This window comes from Triturus cristatus, chromosome 3_2 (assembly GCF_964204655.1).
Source record: "Triturus cristatus chromosome 3_2, aTriCri1.1, whole genome shotgun sequence".
NCBI lineage: Eukaryota > Metazoa > Chordata > Amphibia > Caudata > Salamandridae > Triturus > Triturus cristatus.
Window position 1 is genome coordinate 236,440,128 of NC_140584.1, and position 22,675 is coordinate 236,462,802.

Here is a 22,675-nt window from a genome sequence, read left to right on the forward strand (position 1 = left end):
TACCCCCAAAGTGCACCCCCACAGAGCCCCAAAGCCATTCTCCGGCTGTCTTTTTTCGGCAGGATATCCGCTGCAGAACGACAAGCGGAAAGGCTAATCCTAATCACTACGGCGGTGCCTGCACGGCACCGCTGCAATGATGTTCTGGTTCTGGTCTCCGCAAGGCAGGCTGAAAAGGACCACCTTGCGGGACCATGGAGGACGGACTTTCCATCCGCCGCGGAATGTATGTGATTCCCACCGCCATCCTAATTTGGCAGTGGGTGAATCACATTGTGATGGTGGGAGGATCGCCACCGCCAGCCTGGCGGTGGTGATCCTCCCGCCATCATAATGAGCCCCTTAGTCACAAAAATATTTACACAATGAACATTAATAATGTTCAATGAAACAATTAATATTAATTAAAAATTATGTATTTATTAATTATAATTAATTTACTTCCCACCCTAAACCCCTGAAAAAATCACAACCCACACCTGAAATGTAACTTTCCAAAGAATGGATTATACAGTTAACATAAATAATTATCAATTAAATCATTAATATTAATTACAAATGAATTATGAAGCAATTATAATTAATTTACTCCCCACTCTATACCCCTTTAAACCCCAGAACCCGCTAAAGTACTAAAATACCAGAAAAGGTATAAAAATAAATTTCAAAATTCTAAAAATGAAAAATGACATTAACAATATTTACACAAACAATTTATAACATACAATTAAAATACATACTAAAACACATAAAAAGAATTAAAAAACGATATTATTTACGATGTTTTTACAAACTATATTCATTATTTAGATATTGTTAAATCAACACTAATCACCTGAAAATCGATATTCTAGCCAAGGATATTCTTGCACACACTATTTCTTTATGACAATATTTCAAACTCAATATTTATGTATTACAAAATGCAATTTTCAATATTTTATCTGAATACCTTTTCATTGCTTCATAAATCTTAACTAATGTATATTTTATGCTAAACCTTTTAATTTATTGGTAATTATCAACAATCTACTTTATTCACAATGTGAACTAACTTCATAAAAAAAAAAAAAGCAGTTTGCAGGCTAGCTTTTTCCAATGAGACAGACCATAAATGCAACATTTATTCACTTGCTCTTCATGGTTTATCTCATCACTATGCCTGCTCTTTAGGCAGTGACTACATTTAGGGGCCGATTAAGATGTCGTAGGTCGGAGGCTTTGTGATCGCTATTCTTGGTTTAAACTCCAACCACCAAATTACAAAGAAGGTGGTCAGAGTTTAAACTGCCCGGTCATTCCAACCGGTGGCCAGTCAGAGGCCATTCATAATCCTTTTAGGACGGCGTTGACGCCATCTGGATTATGATGTCAGTTTCAGACAGGCTCGACATGGAAACCCTGTTGGAAAGCAACTTAGGCGGCCTGTAGCAGGGCTCCCATCCCTCAGCGACCTTCGGTTAGAGGCCAGGGGGCACCTATGGTGCCGCTCTGTACATCCCTGCACTGTGTGGCAGGGAAACACAGAAACTCCCATTTCTCTATGTGTGCTTGTGCTGCGGCCGGGTTCTGACTGCAGCACAAGCTCCTGTGGAGAAATGGGAGTTTGCGACTGCACCATGTGCCATTGTATCATAATAGGGGGTGCGAATCTGCTGCCTCTCATACTGAAATGATGTTGTGCAGATGCAAGTCTGCCCGAAATAATAATAGGCCTCTTTGTGTTGTGTTCTGTCAACCATTTGTAATTATCCATGTGAGTAGGCCACCTAATCATTTAGGGCCCTATTATGATGTCGGTCAGATGCGCGTCTATCCTACATCATTTCGGAATGGAAACCGATCGACTAGTAGTCTGAGGTTCCATCCGATAAATTAGGATGCAACCACCCATGAGGCCATTGAAAACATCTAATTTTCCATTGTGGCTTGTGATGTGGCCACAAAAGGGTAGCAGCACAAGCTGCATTGGAAAAAGTTATGTTTTCAGACATCCATGCATTGTGTGCAGAGCACCATGTGGATGTTTGGAGTGGCACCATTTGTGCCCCCCAGTTGTGCCCACCAGGCCTCATAGTGGACACCACGGAGAGACTGGGACTCTTGCATCTAATTGGTGAAAATATACACAGTGCAGATTTCAAACCTATAACAGGTTGTTGACATGTTCTGGAGTATAGAAGACTTCATTATGATATACCGGTGATGCTTTTAGTGGAATGTGAGGTGTGATGAATAAGTGAAAAATATCAGCTGTGTTGTGCATCTCAGCTGGAGGTCACTTACATGCTATCATCTTGGATGAATACTTGATTGAATAAAGTGTGTACATGAAAGAAGACTTTGCGTGGATTTCTACACAGGCGTTTTTTGTTACCTACCTAACTTGATAATTATTTTTCCTCTATCACTAACAAGACACAATAGCCACAGCATTTCAATGACTTTAATATGTAGGTATTCGGCTACTGAATCTGAGATTGTATTTGTCTCTATTGTATTTTCTTGAGTTGCTTCAGTAAACATTATTTAGAATCTAAACACCGTTTGTATATTGTATCCTGTTATGTAATCACTTAGGCAACTTTATAAGCGATGTACTGGCTACAACTACAAACTAAAAGTCAGTATATGAAACATTCCTTTTACAATGTATGGTAAACATATGGAACTGTTTTATCTATTTGTAGGGCTGTTATGTTGGTTTTGACCTGGCACATGCTGTTGGAAATGTGGAACTCTATTTACACGACTGGGGAGTTGATTTTGCCTGTTGGTGTTCTTACAAGGTAAGGCGGCATATGAGTTTATATGGCATGCCTTTTTGGGCCATGATTCAAAACAAATAATGCAAACATCTCTTGAATTTTGCATAAACGTGAACCAAGGAAAATTATGAATTTATGTAAATGGTTGCAAAATATAAGGACAAAAATATTTTTAAAATACATTCTTAGGCTTGTTTAACAATGGATTCTGATCCAGAAAGCAGTGTTTGAACATTTTCTATATATCTCTGCATACTTGAAATAAATAACATTTTAGCTTGATTCTATATTCCAGTGCAAACACTTCAGTATCTTCTATGATCTTGCGAGGCATCAATCTAGTTTGATTGGTTTTGAAAACTTAATAGCTTTATTTTAGAGAGATGTGTTTGTGCACCTTCCATGCAAATCCTATAGAAAATATTTTAAAATCTTTGTGGGTTAGCTGATGAAAGAACTCTACTAAAACGTGTCCTATTTCATAGAAGTCAGTCTTGCATGGAATGGAATGGAATTGAAAACTATGCATAGAACACAACATTCACTCATCTTGGTGGCATTATTAAAACAATTGGCAGAATACAGACAGAAAGGGCCTGCTTTAAACTTGGGCAGACAGTATAATTGGTTCCAAATGTGATGGAGTACCATGCACATCAAACCCTTGGTTTTCCTGCAGGAGCTCCTATTGGCTCTTTGGAAGGGATACTGCCTCTAACAGACTGGCAGAGCACCCTTCCGATTTAGAGTGAATGGTCAAATGCCTGTTTCCCTGTCTGTCACCTCTAGGAAAAGCCTGGCAGTAAGGTACAGAAAGAAAACAATGACCACCCCACGCCGTGGGTCAAATCTCTCAGGGTGTGGAGGTCATTAGCTTTTTGTTTTTCAGAAAAAGAACTCTGGCTTTGGGATGTTTTTTTCTCAAAAACACAAACATTTTAAATGTTTGGTGGTGCATGGCCATCAGAACCATGATGGACCCTAATAAAACCTTTCTTCAAAAGAAAGGAACAGCTGTCATGGTGGTTCTGTTAAATATACAGAGATGACAACAGAGCTGGTTTTAAATTCCGCAGAAGCTAACCTGTAATGACGGACTGTACTCAATTCACCAAACCATATATCAAGCTCAAAATATGAAAAAAACTAAGAAGGATTTTAAAAGCCGTTTTGAAAAACAAGTGAGATATAATGCTTTTAATCCCAACAAATACATCGTGCTGGGAATTAAGTTTGGGGAAAATACTTTGCTTGCCATTTTTCTGTCAATTGCACAGAGTGGTTAGTGCTCTAGTGTGCAGTAGCTCTCATCACCTGGCCTGCCCTGCGTACGTAAACATGGCCATGGCTCAGACGTCCTGATGACACGCCAAAGGCAAGCCCGTCTGCATCTTTCTGTGCCTGAGTAGGTCCATGGATGAGGAATTTTGATATTTGTCTAAAGTAAGGCTCACTTTTGTAACCCTGCCTCTCAAAAGCATACCCTTCTCCCTGTGACCACAGGAGCCTGTCCCGCCTTTCTTGATTTAGATCTAATTTTCCCAATTCTATCTTTTAAACAGAAACCTGGCTTAATGGTGCATTATTACAGTTTTGGCCCCATATTACCGGATTCTGATAGTGGATCGCAAAAACAAACAAGCACTAGCAAAGACAATAGGTCTCGCCTATGCAAGAACTATTTATTGACTTTGCCAATATGCTTTAGCTATGTTGTATACCAGAGTGGATACTGTTCAGCATGGCTAAAAGTTAGTAGGGTAAACAAGAGTGGCATGGAGTGGAGTGTCATAAAGTGGAGTAGAGTGGAGTGTGTCGGAAGGGCGTACATTAGAGTTGAGTGGCTTGGTTAGGATTGAAGTGTCACAGAGTAGCCTACAGTGTTGTGAAGGGAGTAATGTCTTAGATATGAAGGGCTTAGAGTTGAGTGGCAATATCCAAAGGAACGGCCGAACACATTAGTGTGTGTTCCTCAATTTTCAAGCTGAAGAAGAACGTACATCCTAGCGGCACGGTGCCGCTAGGATGTACGTTCTTCTTCAGCTTGAAAATTGAGGAACACAAACTCGTGTTCGGCCGCTCCTTTGGATATTGCCTAAATTGTATACTTAGCCGCACGTCGGCTGTAGTAACCTAGATGGTTCCAGCATTATACTACCTTGTGGATTACTGCTCTACGCTCACTTGCGGCACCGGATACTCTATACTTTGATGATATAGCTGGTTTACAGACTCCTATTTTTATGACTGACAATTTGTGCTGATCGCTACTTTGGATTTCCTTGACGTGTTTTTTCACTAGTCACTTTGTCAACGCTATCAGCCTGAGCCCTGAAGAGTCGTGGGATTACCTTCCCTGACGAAACACGTGTTGGCTGGTGTTGTTTCCGAAAGGATTAAAGAATATTCAATATTTTTGAAGATTTTGATTGGTCTCATTGTCTCCACTTCAGCATCTACTGGATTTACTTATATGTGTGCACAGGATTACTTTGTATTGTTTTGCTGTTGGGCTCATCCCAAAACACATTAAGGGGTTTTAAGGGTCTCCCCTACCTGTCAGCACAATATTTACTTGAATGTCCTATACGTACACTTGCTGAGCGCCACTACTTCCTTTTTATTTAATAGCCTTTTCGCAATTGTAAAAACCATAGAGACCATCGGAGTAACTGTGCTAGGTAAATCATATACTTCCCACCCACATACATACATACTTGCAATTATTGCTGTACAGGTATCTTTATTTATCTCCCAGCCCACAGTTCTAAAGAGGAAAGCAAATCTTACTTTAGTACACTAAGAAATCAGTCACTTTTTTGCCCTGGAGGTGGCTGCATGCGCAATGTTTACAAAGTGAGGCTCGTTCATCTTGGAACAATAGAGCCAAGCTAATCTATAACAGATTACCAAGCCACAAAATGCAACCCAAACCAGGCAATCAAGAAATAGTTTACTTTCTGGACTGTCTCGTAGCTACGATCCCAGCAAAGTACTGCCCCTTCCCACCCCCCAAAACAAGGCAAGAGGAACGTTTTAATCATGCAAAGTTAAAAGTTGTGTTAATTATACCAGCTCTAACAATGTTCTTCACCGCCTGGCATCTAGACAAATACTCAAATATACTAATAAGCTCTGAATACCACTCACAACCCAGTTGTATCACTAAATATAATTTGCATTTCACACCTTAAGCACATTAAGGGCCCTATTGCGATGCAAGAATTTCCTCCGCCCGACTCGTCTCGGTCACAGGACCGACTGACACCCGGTTTGCAGTCCCGACGGACTAATTAGGATGTGACCAAACACTCTTGGGTCGCATTCCTATATTTTACAATGGGAGCATGTATTCTGACTGGAATGCATGCTCCCATTGTAAAATAGGAGGTGCAGTTCATCCCTGCGCCCTGTGGCAGGCACCTGAAGGTGCCTGCCACGGGGTGCAGGGATGAACAGTGGGGCACCATTGGTGCCACCTCAGCCTCCAACTGGAGGCTGTGCTCCCAAGGAGGCCCTGCTGAGGGTGACAAAAGTTGAGTTCTGACAGCCTTTACCTGTCGGAAAGGCCAGCACAGAAAAGCTGCCGGCACCCTTCATCGTGGTCCCTTGAGCGTAAAGAGTCGTCCTTGGGATTAGTAGCCGCATTCTGACTGGCAGACTGGCACTCCAAGCACGTCAGAAGCCAGTCGGAATGACCGTTCAGATTCCTTTCCGACCGCCTCCATCGTAATGAGGCAGTTGGAAAGAAATCTGACCAACATATAACGATGTTGGCAGAAAGGCTCCGACGGGAGTCAGAGCCTTTTCCGACTTCTTCGTAATCGGCCCCTAAGTTGCAAATGGGTCATTAAAAGCTCTCCTGAAAAACAGTGTTATTGCCAATCTAAAGTAACATATTTTACAGTTCTAGCTAGAATGAAATGCTGAGCAGCAGAATTGGAGCAATGAATTCTGCAGGAGGGGCTGAACGAAAAGAAATGCTGTGTTGAGATTTTTGTTGGTCATTATTCTTATTTGTGATTTTCAAAATCAGAGGCCTGATACTGTCCACAGCTGGGTGCAGGCAAACTCAGCTAGTCTTGTTTTCTCCTTTGTATTCTGGGACTTGTAGTGCTGTCATTTTGTAAAGGGAAAATGAAAACTACTGTCACCGGAATAGGACTAGAAGACAAGGTAAAATACTAGTGCCTAGAGCAGCATACCGCTATAATTTTTGACCTAAGTGGTTTGCAGAAAGTAATGTACCCTGCAACACAGTTCCCAAATGATCACTGCACTGGGGGTCTGCAAGCCCTCATGAATCACACAAGGGTTGTGTGTGCATTTTTGGTGAAAAGCTGATTCTTAGAGTTCGGGTTCCTCACAAACCTGAACCCTCTAATTGCCTAGGTCAAAACGCGAGTACCGCATTCAGTCCAAGGTCTAAATTCCATGCATTCAAGATTTATGCCAACTCATGCAGGAACCCCCCTTCTCGAGATCAAACTTATGCCTTCCTTGATCCCTGTGTGCCTTATTTTCTCTTCAAATGCAGTAACTGGGGCACACAGTAGGTGGGGTGATACTCGATGGAAAAGCATAGTTTACATTGGGTGCCTGAAGCTGCTTTTACCTGTGATTGTTTTAGATCACAGCAAATAACAAGCCCTGGAAGTGCTCTTAAAGCAATGGCTTTAGAAGACATGTGACTGATCCAGTCCTAGCGTTTCCTGCCTTTCTAAAGCACGGGCCTGTAAGAAAGGGTCCTAAACCTCTCCTTTCTAGTCTGCCTCCAGAGCGGGAACCAGAGTGCAATGGGATGAAATGTAGAAATATAGCTGCTTGCCTTCACAAGAAATTGAGGCCTGCAGATTCATGGCTGGAAGCATGCAGTGGAGGAGGACCAATGAGGAAGAGGAAGGTGGTAGTCTTCTCAACCTTTGAAATATAACACAGCAGTGACTTTCTCATGCCCCATTCTGCCCCACTTAAGTGGTGTTGCCTTGTTCAAGTGAGAAATTTCCTCTTCCCCCACAGTTGGATTCTAATTATACTTCTCTGCCTGAAGATGGTATACTTAAGGGACTTAAGAGATTTGTGGAGAGAGCAGGGAAGAGGAAGTGGTGGGTTAAAAGGTAGGCATGGGGGTTTTATTAAGAACAAAACATGGTGATGGGTTAACATGCCTGAGAGGAGAGAAGAAGCCTGTAGATGCACTCCTATGGGATGCTTCAAAGCTAATTTTAACAAAATGATCGCTTCAATTAGAGGAACCATTCTAGGAAAGAAGGAAATGATACAGAGCAGAGAGTGGGAGAAGGGCATGGTATGCTCCCTTCTAATTAAAATTAAAAAGTTTGAAGTGGAAGAAGTACTTCAGCCATGGGCCACTGATAAGAAGAACACAGAAGAACAACAGTAAATGGTATTCTAGAACCAATAGAAATGGAGGAAAAGTAAGTGTCAACCACAGAAACAAATGTGAAGGAAGGATGGGATATAAGCCCCTTTTAATATGTATATTAAATACAGTAAAGTTCATAAGCACAGCGCAAGCATTGTGCAGGCAAAACCAGAAAAGCTATCATGTATAAAGAGCACTTTGCATGAAAATTGATAAGTTGACAATCCTGACTGTGAAGCTCTACTCTTCTCACTGTCACTAGGTAAGAACTTCACCTTGTCCCACACCCCTAATTTATTGCCCACCGGGTTGTGTGGGCAACTGTGGCTCTGGTATTATGGAAGTTCTTGCATCGCCTATTCTCAAATTTTCCAATTTTACCATTGTGGGTGATCTAAAAAAAAATTGATAATGTGGCTTGCTGTAAGGCCTCCTCTGTGATAGAGGATTTTGTGGCACTTAATATCCAGCTCATCACAAATTTCCCCACACTGTAGCTGACCATATGTTGGATCCTATATTTACCAACCTTGGGAACATACAGATAGACCAGTCTATTCCTCTGCCATGGGCCGATAACTTTGCAGTCCCTTTTCCTTCCCCATTCAACCAGGGGTTCAATCCAGAGAGAATCTGACTACAACCACTGGCAGGAGCAGGTCACAGTTTAGCGTACCAGCTCTTAACTCTCTACTTGAAGCTAAATGCCCTGTGCTGAGTTAAACAGTAGAATCAGATGTGCACATCATTGTATCTTTGCTTAGATCCTCGTTCAAAGTGTTAGTCCCTACCGCAAGTAGAAAACACAATTGAATCCTCTCCCACACCATGGTATGATGACTCCTTGCATGAATACAAAAAGCTATGTAAAGACTTGAAAAGTAATTGGTGGAAAACTAATTGTAACAAGGATAAACTTAGATACAAGTCAGCTTTGAAGGACTACCAGAAAAAATGCAGTACTGCTAGAGCCAAATTTTACTCGGATAAAATCAATGTGGCTAAAAACGACCCAAACAATTTTAAGGTAGTTAAGAATCTTTCTGACCATGCTAATACTGCCCCACCTACCACACTCTTACAAACTTAATGTGGTGAAATTGCATAGTTAAAAAAAAAAAAGTATCAGACAACCAGACCACTTTTTTAGATACAACCAATGCCATTTCAGCTGAAGCTCTTCCCAGCATGACTTACGCCTTGAGTATGTTCCACCCTTTAGATGTAATGTAATTTATCTTATTACTTGCAGCTAACATATCAGGTTCTCCTCTGGAGGGACCCCTGCCCCACCCCCGGTACTGGGTAAGCTGCTCTTCCAGTCATGGAACAATTCACCCAACTTCTGAATGCTTCCTTGGCATCATTCTCTTATCTTAAAAGCTGGCCTTGGTTACACCCTTACTAAAAAAGCTGAATGCTGACCCATTTATATGGTCAAATTACAGGCCTATCTTGCTCCTGCCCACCCTGGCCAAGGAGTTGGTGAAACATGTTAACTTGCAGCTTACATCATACACTAGATTAAATGATGTATTGCACCCTTTGCAATTGGGCTTCAGTGCTGGCCACATCACTGAGTCAGCTCTCCTCCTGGGTCACTAAATACCTGCATTTTCAGCTAGATACTGGTGGTGATGCAGCACTTATCCTTTTATATCTTAGTGCCACGTTCAACACAATAAACAACCCCCTTCTGCTTTTCAGATTAGAAGAAATGGGAGGGCCTGGCACAGCCCTGTCCTAGCTTCGTTTTTTCCTGCACAGCTGCATCTTCCCGGTTTAGACACACTAACATAGGTCTAAATTACCTCATTTGGCCACCAGGGTGTCGCAGGGCTCTACTCTAGGCCCAATTCTGTTCAATCTCTACATAATAACTTTAGCAGTGATTGTTGAATCTTATGGGCTTACATTGTTTTCACACACGGATGATCTCTCACCCATGTTTCACTATGGATAAATACCAACCAGCTGAAACCTATTGGGGACAAGACAAAGGTTCTGCTGGTGGGCAACCATCCTCACCTTTGTGGTCCTAATCTGTGGCCATCGACCATGGGCACCACTCCCTCTCCAGTACATGTGGTAAAAAATCTAGAGATAGGCTCGTTGACAAGCTCTTTATTAGCCATCAGATCAATAAAGTACCTGTTACCTGTTTATGCATCCTTAAAAGGCTGAGGAAAATTGTGGACTGCCTCCCCATCCCAGCCCAAAGAACTATAGTCCATGTAACCAGACTGGACTATGGTAATGTTCTGTACCTCGGTGCTATGAAATGTTTGCTCAAATGGCTCCAGGCAGTACAAAATGTGACTGCATGCATGCTCCTCCACCCACCCAAATGCACGTCCTCAATCTACAAGTTGCATTCTCTTCCCTGGCTGCCAATTGAACCTTGTGTCCAATTCAACACCTTATGCTATATGCATAAGTGCCTATTCAACTTGGGGGCTATGTATTTGTGACCCATAGTGCCTTGGTAAACACCAAAATGCTAGCTCTGCTCAAGCCATTTGGAGCTGGCAGTGGTTCCTAGTGTTAAGAAAGTCTGTCAAGGTGGTCGGGCATTGTCATATATGGAACACCTTGCCACTGCTGCATAAACCTTTCATAAGCTGCTTAAAACCTGGATGTCCCCACCTCTTTAATATCAGCTAACTGTATGGTTAATTGGTAACACTCGGGGGATTCTGGTTCATTGCGGAGGCTATCAATGGGAAACCTTTTTAAGGTAGCTTTGAACTTTACAAATCATGCATGATAATAATAATAATAATAATAACCCGTTCCCTGCGTGAGTCGGGCAACGGCCGTCGCGAGCACTACCTGGCTAGTGCTGTGCACGTCCGTTGGCTGGCGCGGCCCCACCCACTCATTAAAAGTTTCGCACCCCGGCGGAATTTGCGCCACAGTAAACGGGTTAATAATAATAATAAACAGTTATAGATCTGGAGTTTTGAAAAAGTACAGGCTCACCTCCAACCCCCACCCACCTAAATTATGGTATAGCCAACAGTAAAGGAGAGTTAGAGTGTACACTCCTCACTGCATTATTGAGTTTAAAGCTGGAAACAAAATGTGATTTCCAAGTGCTGAGAAAGAGCTTTGAAAATGATTCTGTGCTTCACCGGGTGCTACTGTAACTTGACTCATGAACATGTGACATGATCAGTTTTATTTATTCTTATTTATGCTCGAACAGCAAAGCTTTGAGTTCTCTGAGACTTCAGGGAGTCCTATGTAGATAATGTTACAGTAATCATTCCTAGAAATGATACACTTAGAAACAACTTAAGCATGCAGTCGTTTGAGTAAAAAAAAAGCACTTATCACTTTTAAATGAAAAAATCAAGTTGAAGAGGCAGACGTACGGCCTGATTAAGATTTCGGCGGATGGATTACTATGTGACAATGGTGACAGATATCCCTTTCGCCACAATAGGAAATTGTGGGATCTATATTTCAGCAGATGGGATATTCACCACCAATGTGACTAGGCTTGGGTGGAGTGCGTGTAGTTACACTACGTGGAACTCCGTGGAGTGATTACAAAACTCTGCTGCACTACATGGAGATCCACGGGCTCATGGGGTTTGCTGGTGTGCCGTTTGCTCTTTGATATGCAATGTGAAGTGCATCCTTACATTCCAAATCATGCACGAACAGCACAACGTAGTTCTTATGTGGGTCCTCACGTTCCAAATCCCTTGCAAATGGCACCTTGCAGTTCGCATGGGCGTGGTCATCTTGTTTTTTCACTGTTATTGTGCTGGAACTAATTTTCAATCCCTCTTTAATCTCTTTAATCCTTTCCCTATCAAGCATATCTACCCCTCATTTTAATTTATTATATTATTGAGTTGGTTTGTGTATTTTATGTTTTTCTTTAATTTTTGGGTGTTTTTCATGACTTTTTAAATTTGTGTTTATTTTTCCCCTTACTTCCTTATTTCTTATTTCTTTTCCTTCCTTTTTCTTCTTTTCTCGTCTTTCTTTACCCCACCCAGCTCTGTGGCAGAGGGCCATCTACCTTACGGGCAAAAAGCAGGACCTGCTTGACCTGCTTGGTGTCAAGATTCCAGGGCTCCATGAGTGTTAATTATTTGTTGTGTTTCTACAATACAAAAAAATAAAATTCTGAATTGCAGTTCACACTCGGAGGTAAGTTACATTTAGTTTATGCTAAGAATATTATTATTTGTATGTGATCCACTTTCTAGTTTTTGCTAGGCAGGTGCTCAGTGCTACATAATCAAACTCATCATTACCTTTCGCTTTGGCTAAGAAGACATTGCAGACAGTCCGCATTTCACCATAGTGAATCAGTGATAGAAGTGAGTTAGCATTCTCTCTGTGACTTTGTTTACGTCGTTCGTGCAGTTCTGAGTTAACAGCGCTGTGTAGTAGGCCTCTATGCATTGCAAAAAGGGAGACTGAGTTGGTCCATCAAGAGGGTTGAGAACTGAGAATAGAGTCAAAGATGTTTCACTGTAATCCATTAGTTCCAAATGTCTTTTATGTTAAGGAAATTTGGAATAGGGATTTTAGGATTAGTATGGGCAACACAACAATAGTCGATAGACTCAAAACTAGTACTATAGGTGATCTGTTTTAGAGAAGTACAATTATGTGACTGTGTTTGTCTGTCATAATAATTTTGTGGAAATTAACTGAATCCCTAATTTATTTTGTTATCTTCTTAATTTCTTACACCAGCAACCAAGGGCAAGAAGAAGGATGTTGCAGAGGGTCCAGGAGTAGCTGGTCACCAGGAGGTAATGACCACCAGCACTGCTGCTGTGGGCCCTGTTAACCCCAGTAAGTCCTAATATTTATTTTTATTATCTCCCTAATGTTTGGCTTTATGATTGTTGTAGGCTTAGGGTAGAATCTTGGGTTACTTTAATGTTAGTTCTGGGTTCGAGGTTGCTGCCTAGAGGCTGTTGAGAAAAAAAAATTCTCTGACACCCTTACCTGCGGTCGTCCTTCAACATGGCAACAAGGATGAGACACAGACCTGCTCATTCAAAGCACAATCGATTCAATTTTTGTTTCATTATTTGTTATTCCGACATTATCTTTTTTCCCTTTTATTACATGGTTTTCTTTTTTGGTAGCTGACTTTTTATGGTCTCTAGTATTTAGTTCACTTATCTTCTGCTTTGTTGGTAATCTTTCCCTCCATATATCTTAAGGTACTGAAAGAGTAAGACTAAGAAGCACAGATTGTTGGTACTCTACTGTCTACCATGTAGATTGTAGGCCCAAGTAAGCCAGTATTATAAAACATATTTACCTTGTATGTTTGTTGAGAAGGCTTTTTTTCCTGCTTGTCCTCTAACAGTTGAGTTCACTAAAGAGTGGCCTTGGTCATTGACCTCCCTCCCCCAATGTTGTGTGCTGTGTAATTCATTTCTACAGTATACTATCAGTTTTACATGAGAGTGCAGCATGACTGGAAAAAAAGGTATGAGTTCCCACTCCCATTGCATTAGCCAATCAACACCATATGTTGTTCATTGGCCATTATTCTACCCCTGGATTGTCTAACATTGTCAGCCAATCAAATGCCTAAAGTAACATTTATTTTAGAAGATACTGCAGTGCTAAATTAACTGCAGTGATGTATTCCGGTTGTATTTTTTTGATTGAAAATGGGAGCACATTTGGCATCTAAAATATATATAATGTTTTATTCTAGCCACACAGACCACCAGTGACGCTGGCTCAAGTGCAGGAAGAGAGTCAATTGGAGGGTGAGAAGCTGTGGCAGGGATGGGCACTGACAAGTCCCATAAATGCTTGCTCATTGACAATTACTATTATACTCACTAGCTAGTACCAGGTTGTCGTCAACTCATAACCGTGCACTCCCAGCTTTACCAGCTGCAGTGGTGATTGAGTTTCTTCTATCCGCAACTCACCAAAAGCTTACATAATGAGCATTGCTGGCTTGAGGGAATCATGAAAGAATGGAAGGGTAAAAAAATGAAATGGTATATGAGGCATAGGGTGGGTGAGGAAAGGGTGCTTGGGTGGGTAAAGGGATGGATGGGTTGAAATATGGTCAGAAGAAAGGGTGGATGATTGGATGGATGGATGTTGGCTTGGAAACTTTGGTGAACGACTGGATAAGAGAAGTAAAGCTTGATGAATAAATATTTGGATTGTTTGGGTGAATAAGAAAGGCAGTTTTTCTCATGAGGAGCATTCTGCTCACCTACTTTGCTTACTCTGCTTCAGTTGATGTGGCATTTACAATGTTTTCAATGCATTGCAAACCGAACACACAGGGTGTTGTTTTCCTTCGCCCACTTAGTCACCTCTTAGAACTTAACTCCTTTATTTTTTCCTAAATTCTTCTGTCCAAGCCTACAGAATTGGAAAATCCATTCTTGGCATGTGCCACATTTTGTTTTATAACCATGTGAAGTGAAGTGATTCCAGAATATATTTAATGGTGTCTCATAACAGGTTTATTTTACGTTTCTTCACATTTTTCTCTTTCGACTTGTTTAGTGCCTGAATAAGCCAAAGATGACGAATGGATGATCAGTGTAGTTGACCCTCTATTCTATATAAAAAAGCTCTACCCTACCTGTCTAATCTCTCTACAATACCCTGCAGTAGAGTAAGTCAAGTTTCCTTTTTTTGCTTATTTCCCATTGAATATATTTGTCAGAAGTAATATGTGGGGCTGGGTGAGGGCCACAGAGTAAAGTGGGAGTAAGTGCGTGAATGGATATAGCCGGCTCCTTTCCCTGTAGTGCAGTCCATCATTTTCCCCAATGTCTACTTATGGCAGACGGAATAATATTAATATCCACATTTCATACTTGAGGTGTGTGACACAGCATCTTATTTATTATCCATCTGCTTCTTTGGAGTCAGGGTAGAAAGAGAAATACATTTGGAGACGGTCAGGGCCATTGGAATTAAAAACAGATAATAGTCAACTACAGCTGCCCCAGTTGCCGACCGTAGCAAACTACCCGATGCGCTGGCTAGAAATGAGCTTGGCTCCATTATTTTAGCACAACACACAATTTGCACTCCATAGAGCATAATCTCTTATTCATTAATGAGAGAGAATTTATTTTTCAACTTAAAGAAAGGGGACTAACACCTGCTCTCAAAGTGTGGAAACTCACCTCCGGTTCTTACCTGCTGCTACTCCTCGCCGGACCCGCTTCGCGGGTCCCGCTTCGTCGCCTTGGACCCTCGGACTTTTGTTGGACCCTCGAAATTGCTGTTGGGCTATCCACTGTGCCTCCCTTAGACTGTGCTGGGCTGTTGGCGTGGTTGCGCGCGCTTGTGCAGGACCGCGGGGCTGCGAGCAGACCCGCAGGGACTCAGTGTTCCAGGAGTCCCTGCGTGAGGTTCTGACCCGTAACACCTGGGTCGCTCTCCCTGCCTGTCCCGCCCACCTATCAGTCATTAAGAAGGGCTGTGTCAGAGGAAATCTTTGGGACTAACACCTGCTCTCAAAGTGTGGAAACTCACCTCCGGTTCTTACCTGCTGCTACTCCTCGCCGGACCCGCTTCGCGGGTCCCGCTTCGTCGCCTTGGACCCTCGGACTTTTGTTGGACCCTCGAAATTGCTGTTGGGCTATCCACTGTGCCTCCCTTAGACTGTGCTGGGCTGTTGGCGTGGTTGGCCGCGCTTGTGCAGGACCGCGGGGCTGCGAGCAGACCCGCAGGGACTCAGTGTTCCAGGAGTCCCTGCGTGAGGTTCTGACCCGTAACACCTGGGTCGCTCTCCCTGCCTGTCCCGCCCACCTATCAGTCATTAAGAAGGGCTGTGTCAGAGGAAATCTTTGGGACTAACACCTGCTCTCAAAGTGTGGAAACTCACCTCCGGTTCTTACCTGCTGCTACTCCTCGCCGGACCCGCTTTGCGGGTCCCGCTTCGTCGCCTTGGACCCTCGGACTTTTGTTGGACCCTCGAAATTGCTGTTGGGCTATCCACTGTGCCTCCCTTAGACTGTGCTGGGCTGTTGGCGTGGTTGCGCGCGCTTGTGCAGGACCGCGGGGCTGCGAGCAGACCCGCAGGGACTCAGTGTTCCAGGAGTCCCTGCGTGAGGTTCTGACCCGTAACACCTGGGTCGCTCTCCCTGCCTGTCCCGCCCACCTATCAGTCATTAAGAAGGGCTGTGTCAGAGGAAATCTTTGGGACTAACACCTGCTCTCAAAGTGTGGAAACTCACCTCCGGTTCTTACCTGCTGCTACTCCTCGCCGGACCCGCTTCGCGGGTCCCGCTTCGTCGCCTTGGACCCTCGGACTTTTGTTGGACCCTCGAAATTGCTGTTGGGCTATCCACTGTGCCTCCCTTAGACTGTGCTGGGCTGTTGGCGTGGTTGCGCGCGCTTGTGCAGGACCGCGGGGCTGCGAGCAGACCCGCAGGGACTCAGTGTTCCAGGAGTCCCTGCGTGAGGTTCTGACCCGTAACACCTGGGTCGCTCTCCCTGCCTGTCCCGCCCACCTATCAGTCATTAAGAAGGGCTGTGTCAGAGGAAATCTTTGGGACTAACACCTGCTCTCAAAGTGTGGAAACTCACCTCCGGTTCTTACCTGCTGCTACTCCTCGCCGGACCCGCTTTGCGGGTCCCGCTTCGTCGCCTTGGACCCTCGGACTTTTGTTGGACCCTCGAAATTGCTGTTGGGCTATCCACTGTGCCTCCCTTAGACTGTGCTGGGCTGTTGGCGTGGTTGCGCGCGCTTGTGCAGGACCGCGGGGCTGCGAGCAGACCCGCAGGGACTCAGTGTTCCAGGAGTCCCTGCGTGAGGTTCTGACCCGTAACACCTGGGTCGCTCTCCCTGCCTGTCCCGCCCACCTATCAGTCATTAAGAAGGGCTGTGTCAGAGGAAATCTTTGGGACTAACACCTGCTCTCAAAGTGTGGAAACTCACCTCCGGTTCTTACCTGCTGCTACTCCTCGCCGGACCCGCTTCGCGGGTCCCGCTTCGTCGCCTTGGACCCTCGGACTTTTGTTGGACCCTCGAAATTGCTGTTGGGCTATCCACTGTGCCTCCCTTAGACTGTGCTGGGCTGTTGGCGTGGTTGCGCGCGCTTGTGCAGGACCGCGGGGCTGCGAGCAGACCCGCAGGGACTCAGTGTTCCAGGAGTCCCTGCGTGAGGTTCTGACCCGTAACACCTGGGTCGCTCTCCCTGCCTGTCCCGCCCACCTATCAGTCATTAAGAAGGGCTGTGTCAGAGGAAATCTTTGGGACTAACACCTGCTCTCAAAGTGTGGAAACTCACCTCCGGTTCTTACCTGCTGCTACTCCTCGCCGGACCCGCTTTGCGGGTCCCGCTTCGTCGCCTTGGACCCTCGGACTTTTGTTGGACCCTCGAAATTGCTGTTGGGCTATCCACTGTGCCTCCCTTAGACTGTGCTGGGCTGTTGGCGTGGTTGCGCGCGCTTGTGCAGGACCGCGGGGCTGCGAGCAGACCCGCAGGGACTCAGTGTTCCAGGAGTCCCTGCGTGAGGTTCTGACCCGTAACACCTGGGTCGCTCTCCCTGCCTGTCCCGCCCACGTATCAGCTTATAGCCAGTCACTGTCCCCGCTGCGCGGGAGCGCGCGGGAGCGCCCGGGGCTAAGCCCGGGCAAAGGGCGGGCCGTCTGTGGCCGTCAGGGGCTGGCAGCGGCTGGGCTGGGCCACCTCCCTAACATTTTAAAATATTTCGCCTAAACCTCACATGGTCCTTTTCCATTGTTGATGTAAATGCTCATATTTCTATCTTTGCATTTAACCATCGTTAGGCGTGTGTACCCATTGTTAGCATAATCGCTTAGATCTATCACTGATTACCAATATACACGTTTCTTTTTCGAGGTATTAATTTGGTTAATTGTCGATTTAAAGATGACCCTAAGATCTGGAAAAAAGAGGCAAATCCAGGTCTCTACTTCTAATGGCATTTATACGGGTACAATTGACCAATTTTTTAAACGCTCTACTGCTATACTGGAGAAAGAAATTGCTATAGTTGAAAAACGCCTTTCATTAGATATAATTACAGGCAAGCGATCTTCTCTTGGGAAAATTAGTGAGGCAGCTTCCCCTATTTCGCTTTCCCTTATAGATTCTGATAGCAATGTTGCTAATATTGATCCTGTGCCTATAACTGTTCCTGAGACCCAAATAGGGGAGATGTCGGAGGTGGGTCAAGATAGTTCACTTATCACTGTCCACGATAACCTGCTTAACGGTGGAACTACCATTTTGTTAGATCAGTCTAGAGGGAACTCAGGTCTCTCGGACTCACCTAATTTAAATCTTAGTAAGGAGCAAGTGAATTCCCCCCCCATTTTACAGCTTTCTCCCTTACAGAATCCTGGGAAACGCAAAAGGCTAGATTTTCCCTTCTTAGTTGAACATAATGAGAGGGTGGGAAGCACTATTGATTCTTCTACTCGGCTGCGTAACACTAACGTGGTGGGTCAATCCGAAGATCATAATACCACTGTTAGTATTGTAGAAGGTATACTCCTGGCAAAGATAGAGTTATTAATGAAGTCCTTGCTTTTACCGCTATTAGAAAGGACAAGATTATTGAATGAAAAAATGGACTCTCTGGATAGGCTGTTTAAAGAGAATATAGCACCATTAAACAAAAAGTTAGACAGTCCTATCCCTAAAGGTGTGACCACCATTGCTCCGTCACCACCGAAATCCCCACCGAAATCCAAACCGATAAATAAAAAAAAAGCAGGGACGTCAAGTATAAAGGCGGGATCTCGTATGTTAAAATCTCCGAAACCAACCTCAGTATCGGCCGTTAAGACGACTGTTATCTCTGGGGTTACACCTAGACAGAAGGCCATAAAACTACCCCAGCCCAAGAAAACACCTAGCAGTCATGGACATAATCCTCGGCCATTTTCTAAACCTATCCCGAGGAAACATTGTGTTAATCTCCCCCCGGAGTCACAGCCCTATACCATCATTTTAACCGGGGTGGCTCCATTAGTTGAAGGTAAAAGTGAAACACACATGGACCTCCACAATAAGGTAACATTTTGGCTTAACAAAAATCGCCCGCTTCCACCCAATACGTATTCTGAAATTCTTAATGTTAGAAGGGTGGATTGGATAGGTTATGGTAAGAAAGATCTTGAAGGGGACTGTGTGGTGATTAATTTTAGAGAATCATGGGTGGCTAATTTTATTGGCAGAGAACCTAGATTTGGAAGAGTTGGGGATGTGCAAACTTTATTGCTGAATTATTTTTATCCCGCTTTTTGCACAAGCGGTCCCCACACCCCACCTCAATATTCTAGAAGAGACAGGCCAAGAGGGAGATTTCACTTAGACACTCCAGCTTATCCTTTGTTTTGTCCACAACTCACAAACCGGTTTGCTCCGCTGACCGGCTTGGAAGATGTGGATTGACTTGATAATCCAATGCTGAATCCAGTGCGGAGTGAAGTTGTACTGAGTTCCCCTAGCCCTGTTCCACCTCTTAGGGCTGAGACGGCAACAGGGTTGAGTGGTAATTCCAATGGGGAGGAAGATGGGGTAAAACCTTTGAATCCCATATATAGTCCTCTAGCACTGGAGGAGACTATTAACCTACCCAACAACCTGCTGAAAGACACAAGTAATATTCTTACAGTCCTGTCATGGAACATAGCGGGATTGTCTGGGAAAATGTCCGAAGCTGACTGGGGCTCTTTTGTGGATTCTTTCGATGTTATTATGTTTCAGGAAAGTTGGTCAACTGTTGCCATTTTTCGGGTTGGTTATCTCAATTATTATAAACCAGCCTGTAAAGGACCAAAAGGTCGTCCCCCAGGTGGTTTGGTTATTTGGATCAGGCAATCTCTAGCCCTTATAATCGAAGAAATTCCTACTTTAAGTAATGATATTCTTGCCTTGAAATTGTCTGGCAAAAATAAAGAGGTTTTTTCTCTGATTAATATATATGCAAGAGGGCTACCTGGTGGGAAGCCTGCGAGAGCAGTCAGTGATCTAGACTGCTTATTAAACACCATTTCTAGCGATAATTGTACAATGGTGGCTGGTGATTTTAATTGTTCATTTGAACCCTTTCCTAATCTTGATAATGAAGGATATGGGGAATCTGATCAAATCTGGAATATTCCACCATTATCTATCCCCCCCATCAAAAAGGTTACCGAGGCAGCAATGCAGTGGCTAGGCCTTTGTCTTGAATGGGATCTGCGTGCAGCTAACGGTAGAACTAAATCAGATTCAATGGGAAAGGTCACTTTTGACAATTCCAAGTATTCGAGTCGTATTGACTACTTCTTATTAAAGATAAAATTCTGGAAAATCCTAGAGGATATGGAAGTAGTCAAAAGATCTGAAAGCGACCATAACCCTCTGGCAATTAAACTAATACTGAACGAGGGTTTCAGATTGGATTCTGCGTCTACTACTGTTACAGCTGAGGCTGTTCTTACGAATGACTGTAGAAGAGTACGCTGGACTAGGCTTATAGACAACCCTACCGTGTTAGAAAGGATTGCGGTGGAGGTCTCAGTAGCCACTAATCTGATGGTACCGATACTTAACGAAGGTACCTCCCCGGAAGAAATAGGGATGATCCATGAGACATTGTTTAATAAGATAAAAACTTTTTTTAACGAACCCACAAAAGGAGGGAAAAATAGTCTTGTACCAGCTAGGACTAAATGGTACGATAAATCTTGTCGGTTAGCACATAGCACCTTAATAGATGCTATTAAATTGAAGTCAGCCATTGATATTAGGCTAGCCAGGGTCAACTACAAGAAAACACTTAAAGTGGCAAAAACCAACTGGGATGAACAGCGTTGGTTAGATTTATATCAAGCATGCACCTCATCTAACCAACAAAAATTCTGGGAGGTTGTGAAGTGGGGTGGGACTGGGGACTCGAAAACACCTGTTAACCACGTGTCTGCAGAACAATGGGTCAAACATTACGCGACGCAGTTTAGTGACACGGTACGGATCTCCCAACATTGGGAAGATGCCAGTGTTCAGACTGCGCCGCCTTTACTTGACCACGTTGTTTTTACAGAATTGGATACTGTAGCTGCGCTTAAACAAGTTCAGAACGGTAAGGCTCCTGGTATGGACTGTGTCCCCGCGGACCTTTTTAAGTATGATCAGGTGCATTGGGTTCCGTATATAACCACCCTAGCAAATGCGATAGCCAGAGGGTTGGAGATTCCAAATTCATGGAAAGGGGCAGAGATCCTTCCCGTGTATAAAAAAGGAGACAAAACTAATGCAGGAAACTACCGTCCAATTAGTCTTATCGATGCCCTTCAAAAAATTGTGGCTAGAATGCTTTTAGGAAAAATTGACACTTGGATGGTCGAAGTTGACATTCTTTCCCCACTTCAAGCTGGTTTTAGGGCTTATATTAGCACAGTTGACCAGATCTTAAGATTCGTTATGATCTATTGGAAAACTGTGTTTCTGAAAGGCGGCAGGATTTACGCTGCATTTGTGGACCTCAAATCAGCGTTCGATTTGGTCCCCAGAGGAAAGATGTGGGCTGCACTGAGAAAGATGGGTGTTCCTCCTGCGCTCTTAGAACTTACCATCAGGATGCATGAGGGAAACTTTGCTAGAGTAAGGTGGGGTCGTCAGGGCCAGGTTACTGAAACCTTCCCGGTGACTCGTGGAGTGAGACAGGGCTGCGTCCTGGCCCCTACCCTTTTTATACTTTTTATTAATCAAGTGGTTAAGTTTCTCTCAGATACTCCTACAGACGCCCCATCGTTGGGGGGGAGTAAATTCCCCCTTTTAATATTTGCGGATGATACACTCATACTGGCCAAAACTCAGAAGGGTTTGCAGGTTGCTATAGATAAATTTGTGGATTTCTGCAAAGAGAACGATTTAGAAATTAACATTAATAAAACCAAATTTATGGTCTTCACGAAGAAAAAAGCACAGAGGGGTAATGTCATTATGAACGGGTCAACCCTGGAACAGGTTGAAGTTATGACCTATCTCGGTGTCACAATGGATTATAGATTACGCTGGAAAGAGCAAATAACAGCGCTTAGCCTGAAACTAATGCGCTTGTCCGGTTGTTTGGTGAAGGAGCAGCGGAGCTCTCTGACCAAAAGGGTGCTGCCCGCCCTCAAAATATATAGTGCAAAAATTAGTTCTGCCATATTATATGGGGCGGATATATGGGGCTATGTAGACCTGGCTGTCCTTGATAGGATACAAAACAAATTCCTCCGAAATTTAGTTAGTCTTCCGCCATCAACACCAACTCTGCCATTATTGATGGACATGGGGCTCCATTCATTCAAACATCAAGCCCAGTATAGGTTGGTGGCGTTATGGAGACGAATATGGTCTACACCGGAACTTGCCATGTTCGCCCGAGAACTTCAGGATGTTAGATCACAGCAGGGGGCTGGTGATATCCCTTGGTTTAAGTCTATTAGAAACACTCTTTTTGGAATGGGTCTCCCACTTTTGTGGTCTGAGCCGGGCTCCCATATCTTTCCTTCTAAGAAAGATTTTAAATCTCT

The 22,675-nt window shown here is 43.8% G+C and overlaps 1 protein-coding gene across 5 annotated transcripts in view; it reads left to right on the forward strand.

The window, feature by feature from the left end:
* Window positions 1–22,675, forward strand: part of KYNU (kynureninase) — a 996,465-nt gene that overhangs the window by 825,704 nt on the left and 148,086 nt on the right. For all 5 annotated transcript variants that reach the window (XM_085647553.1, XM_085647551.1, XM_085647555.1 and 2 more), the window contains one exon: window positions 2,691–2,789. In XM_085647553.1, coding sequence (XP_085503679.1) covers window positions 2,691–2,789 — 99 coding nt within the window. The remainder of the gene's footprint in view (window positions 1–2,690; window positions 2,790–22,675) is intronic.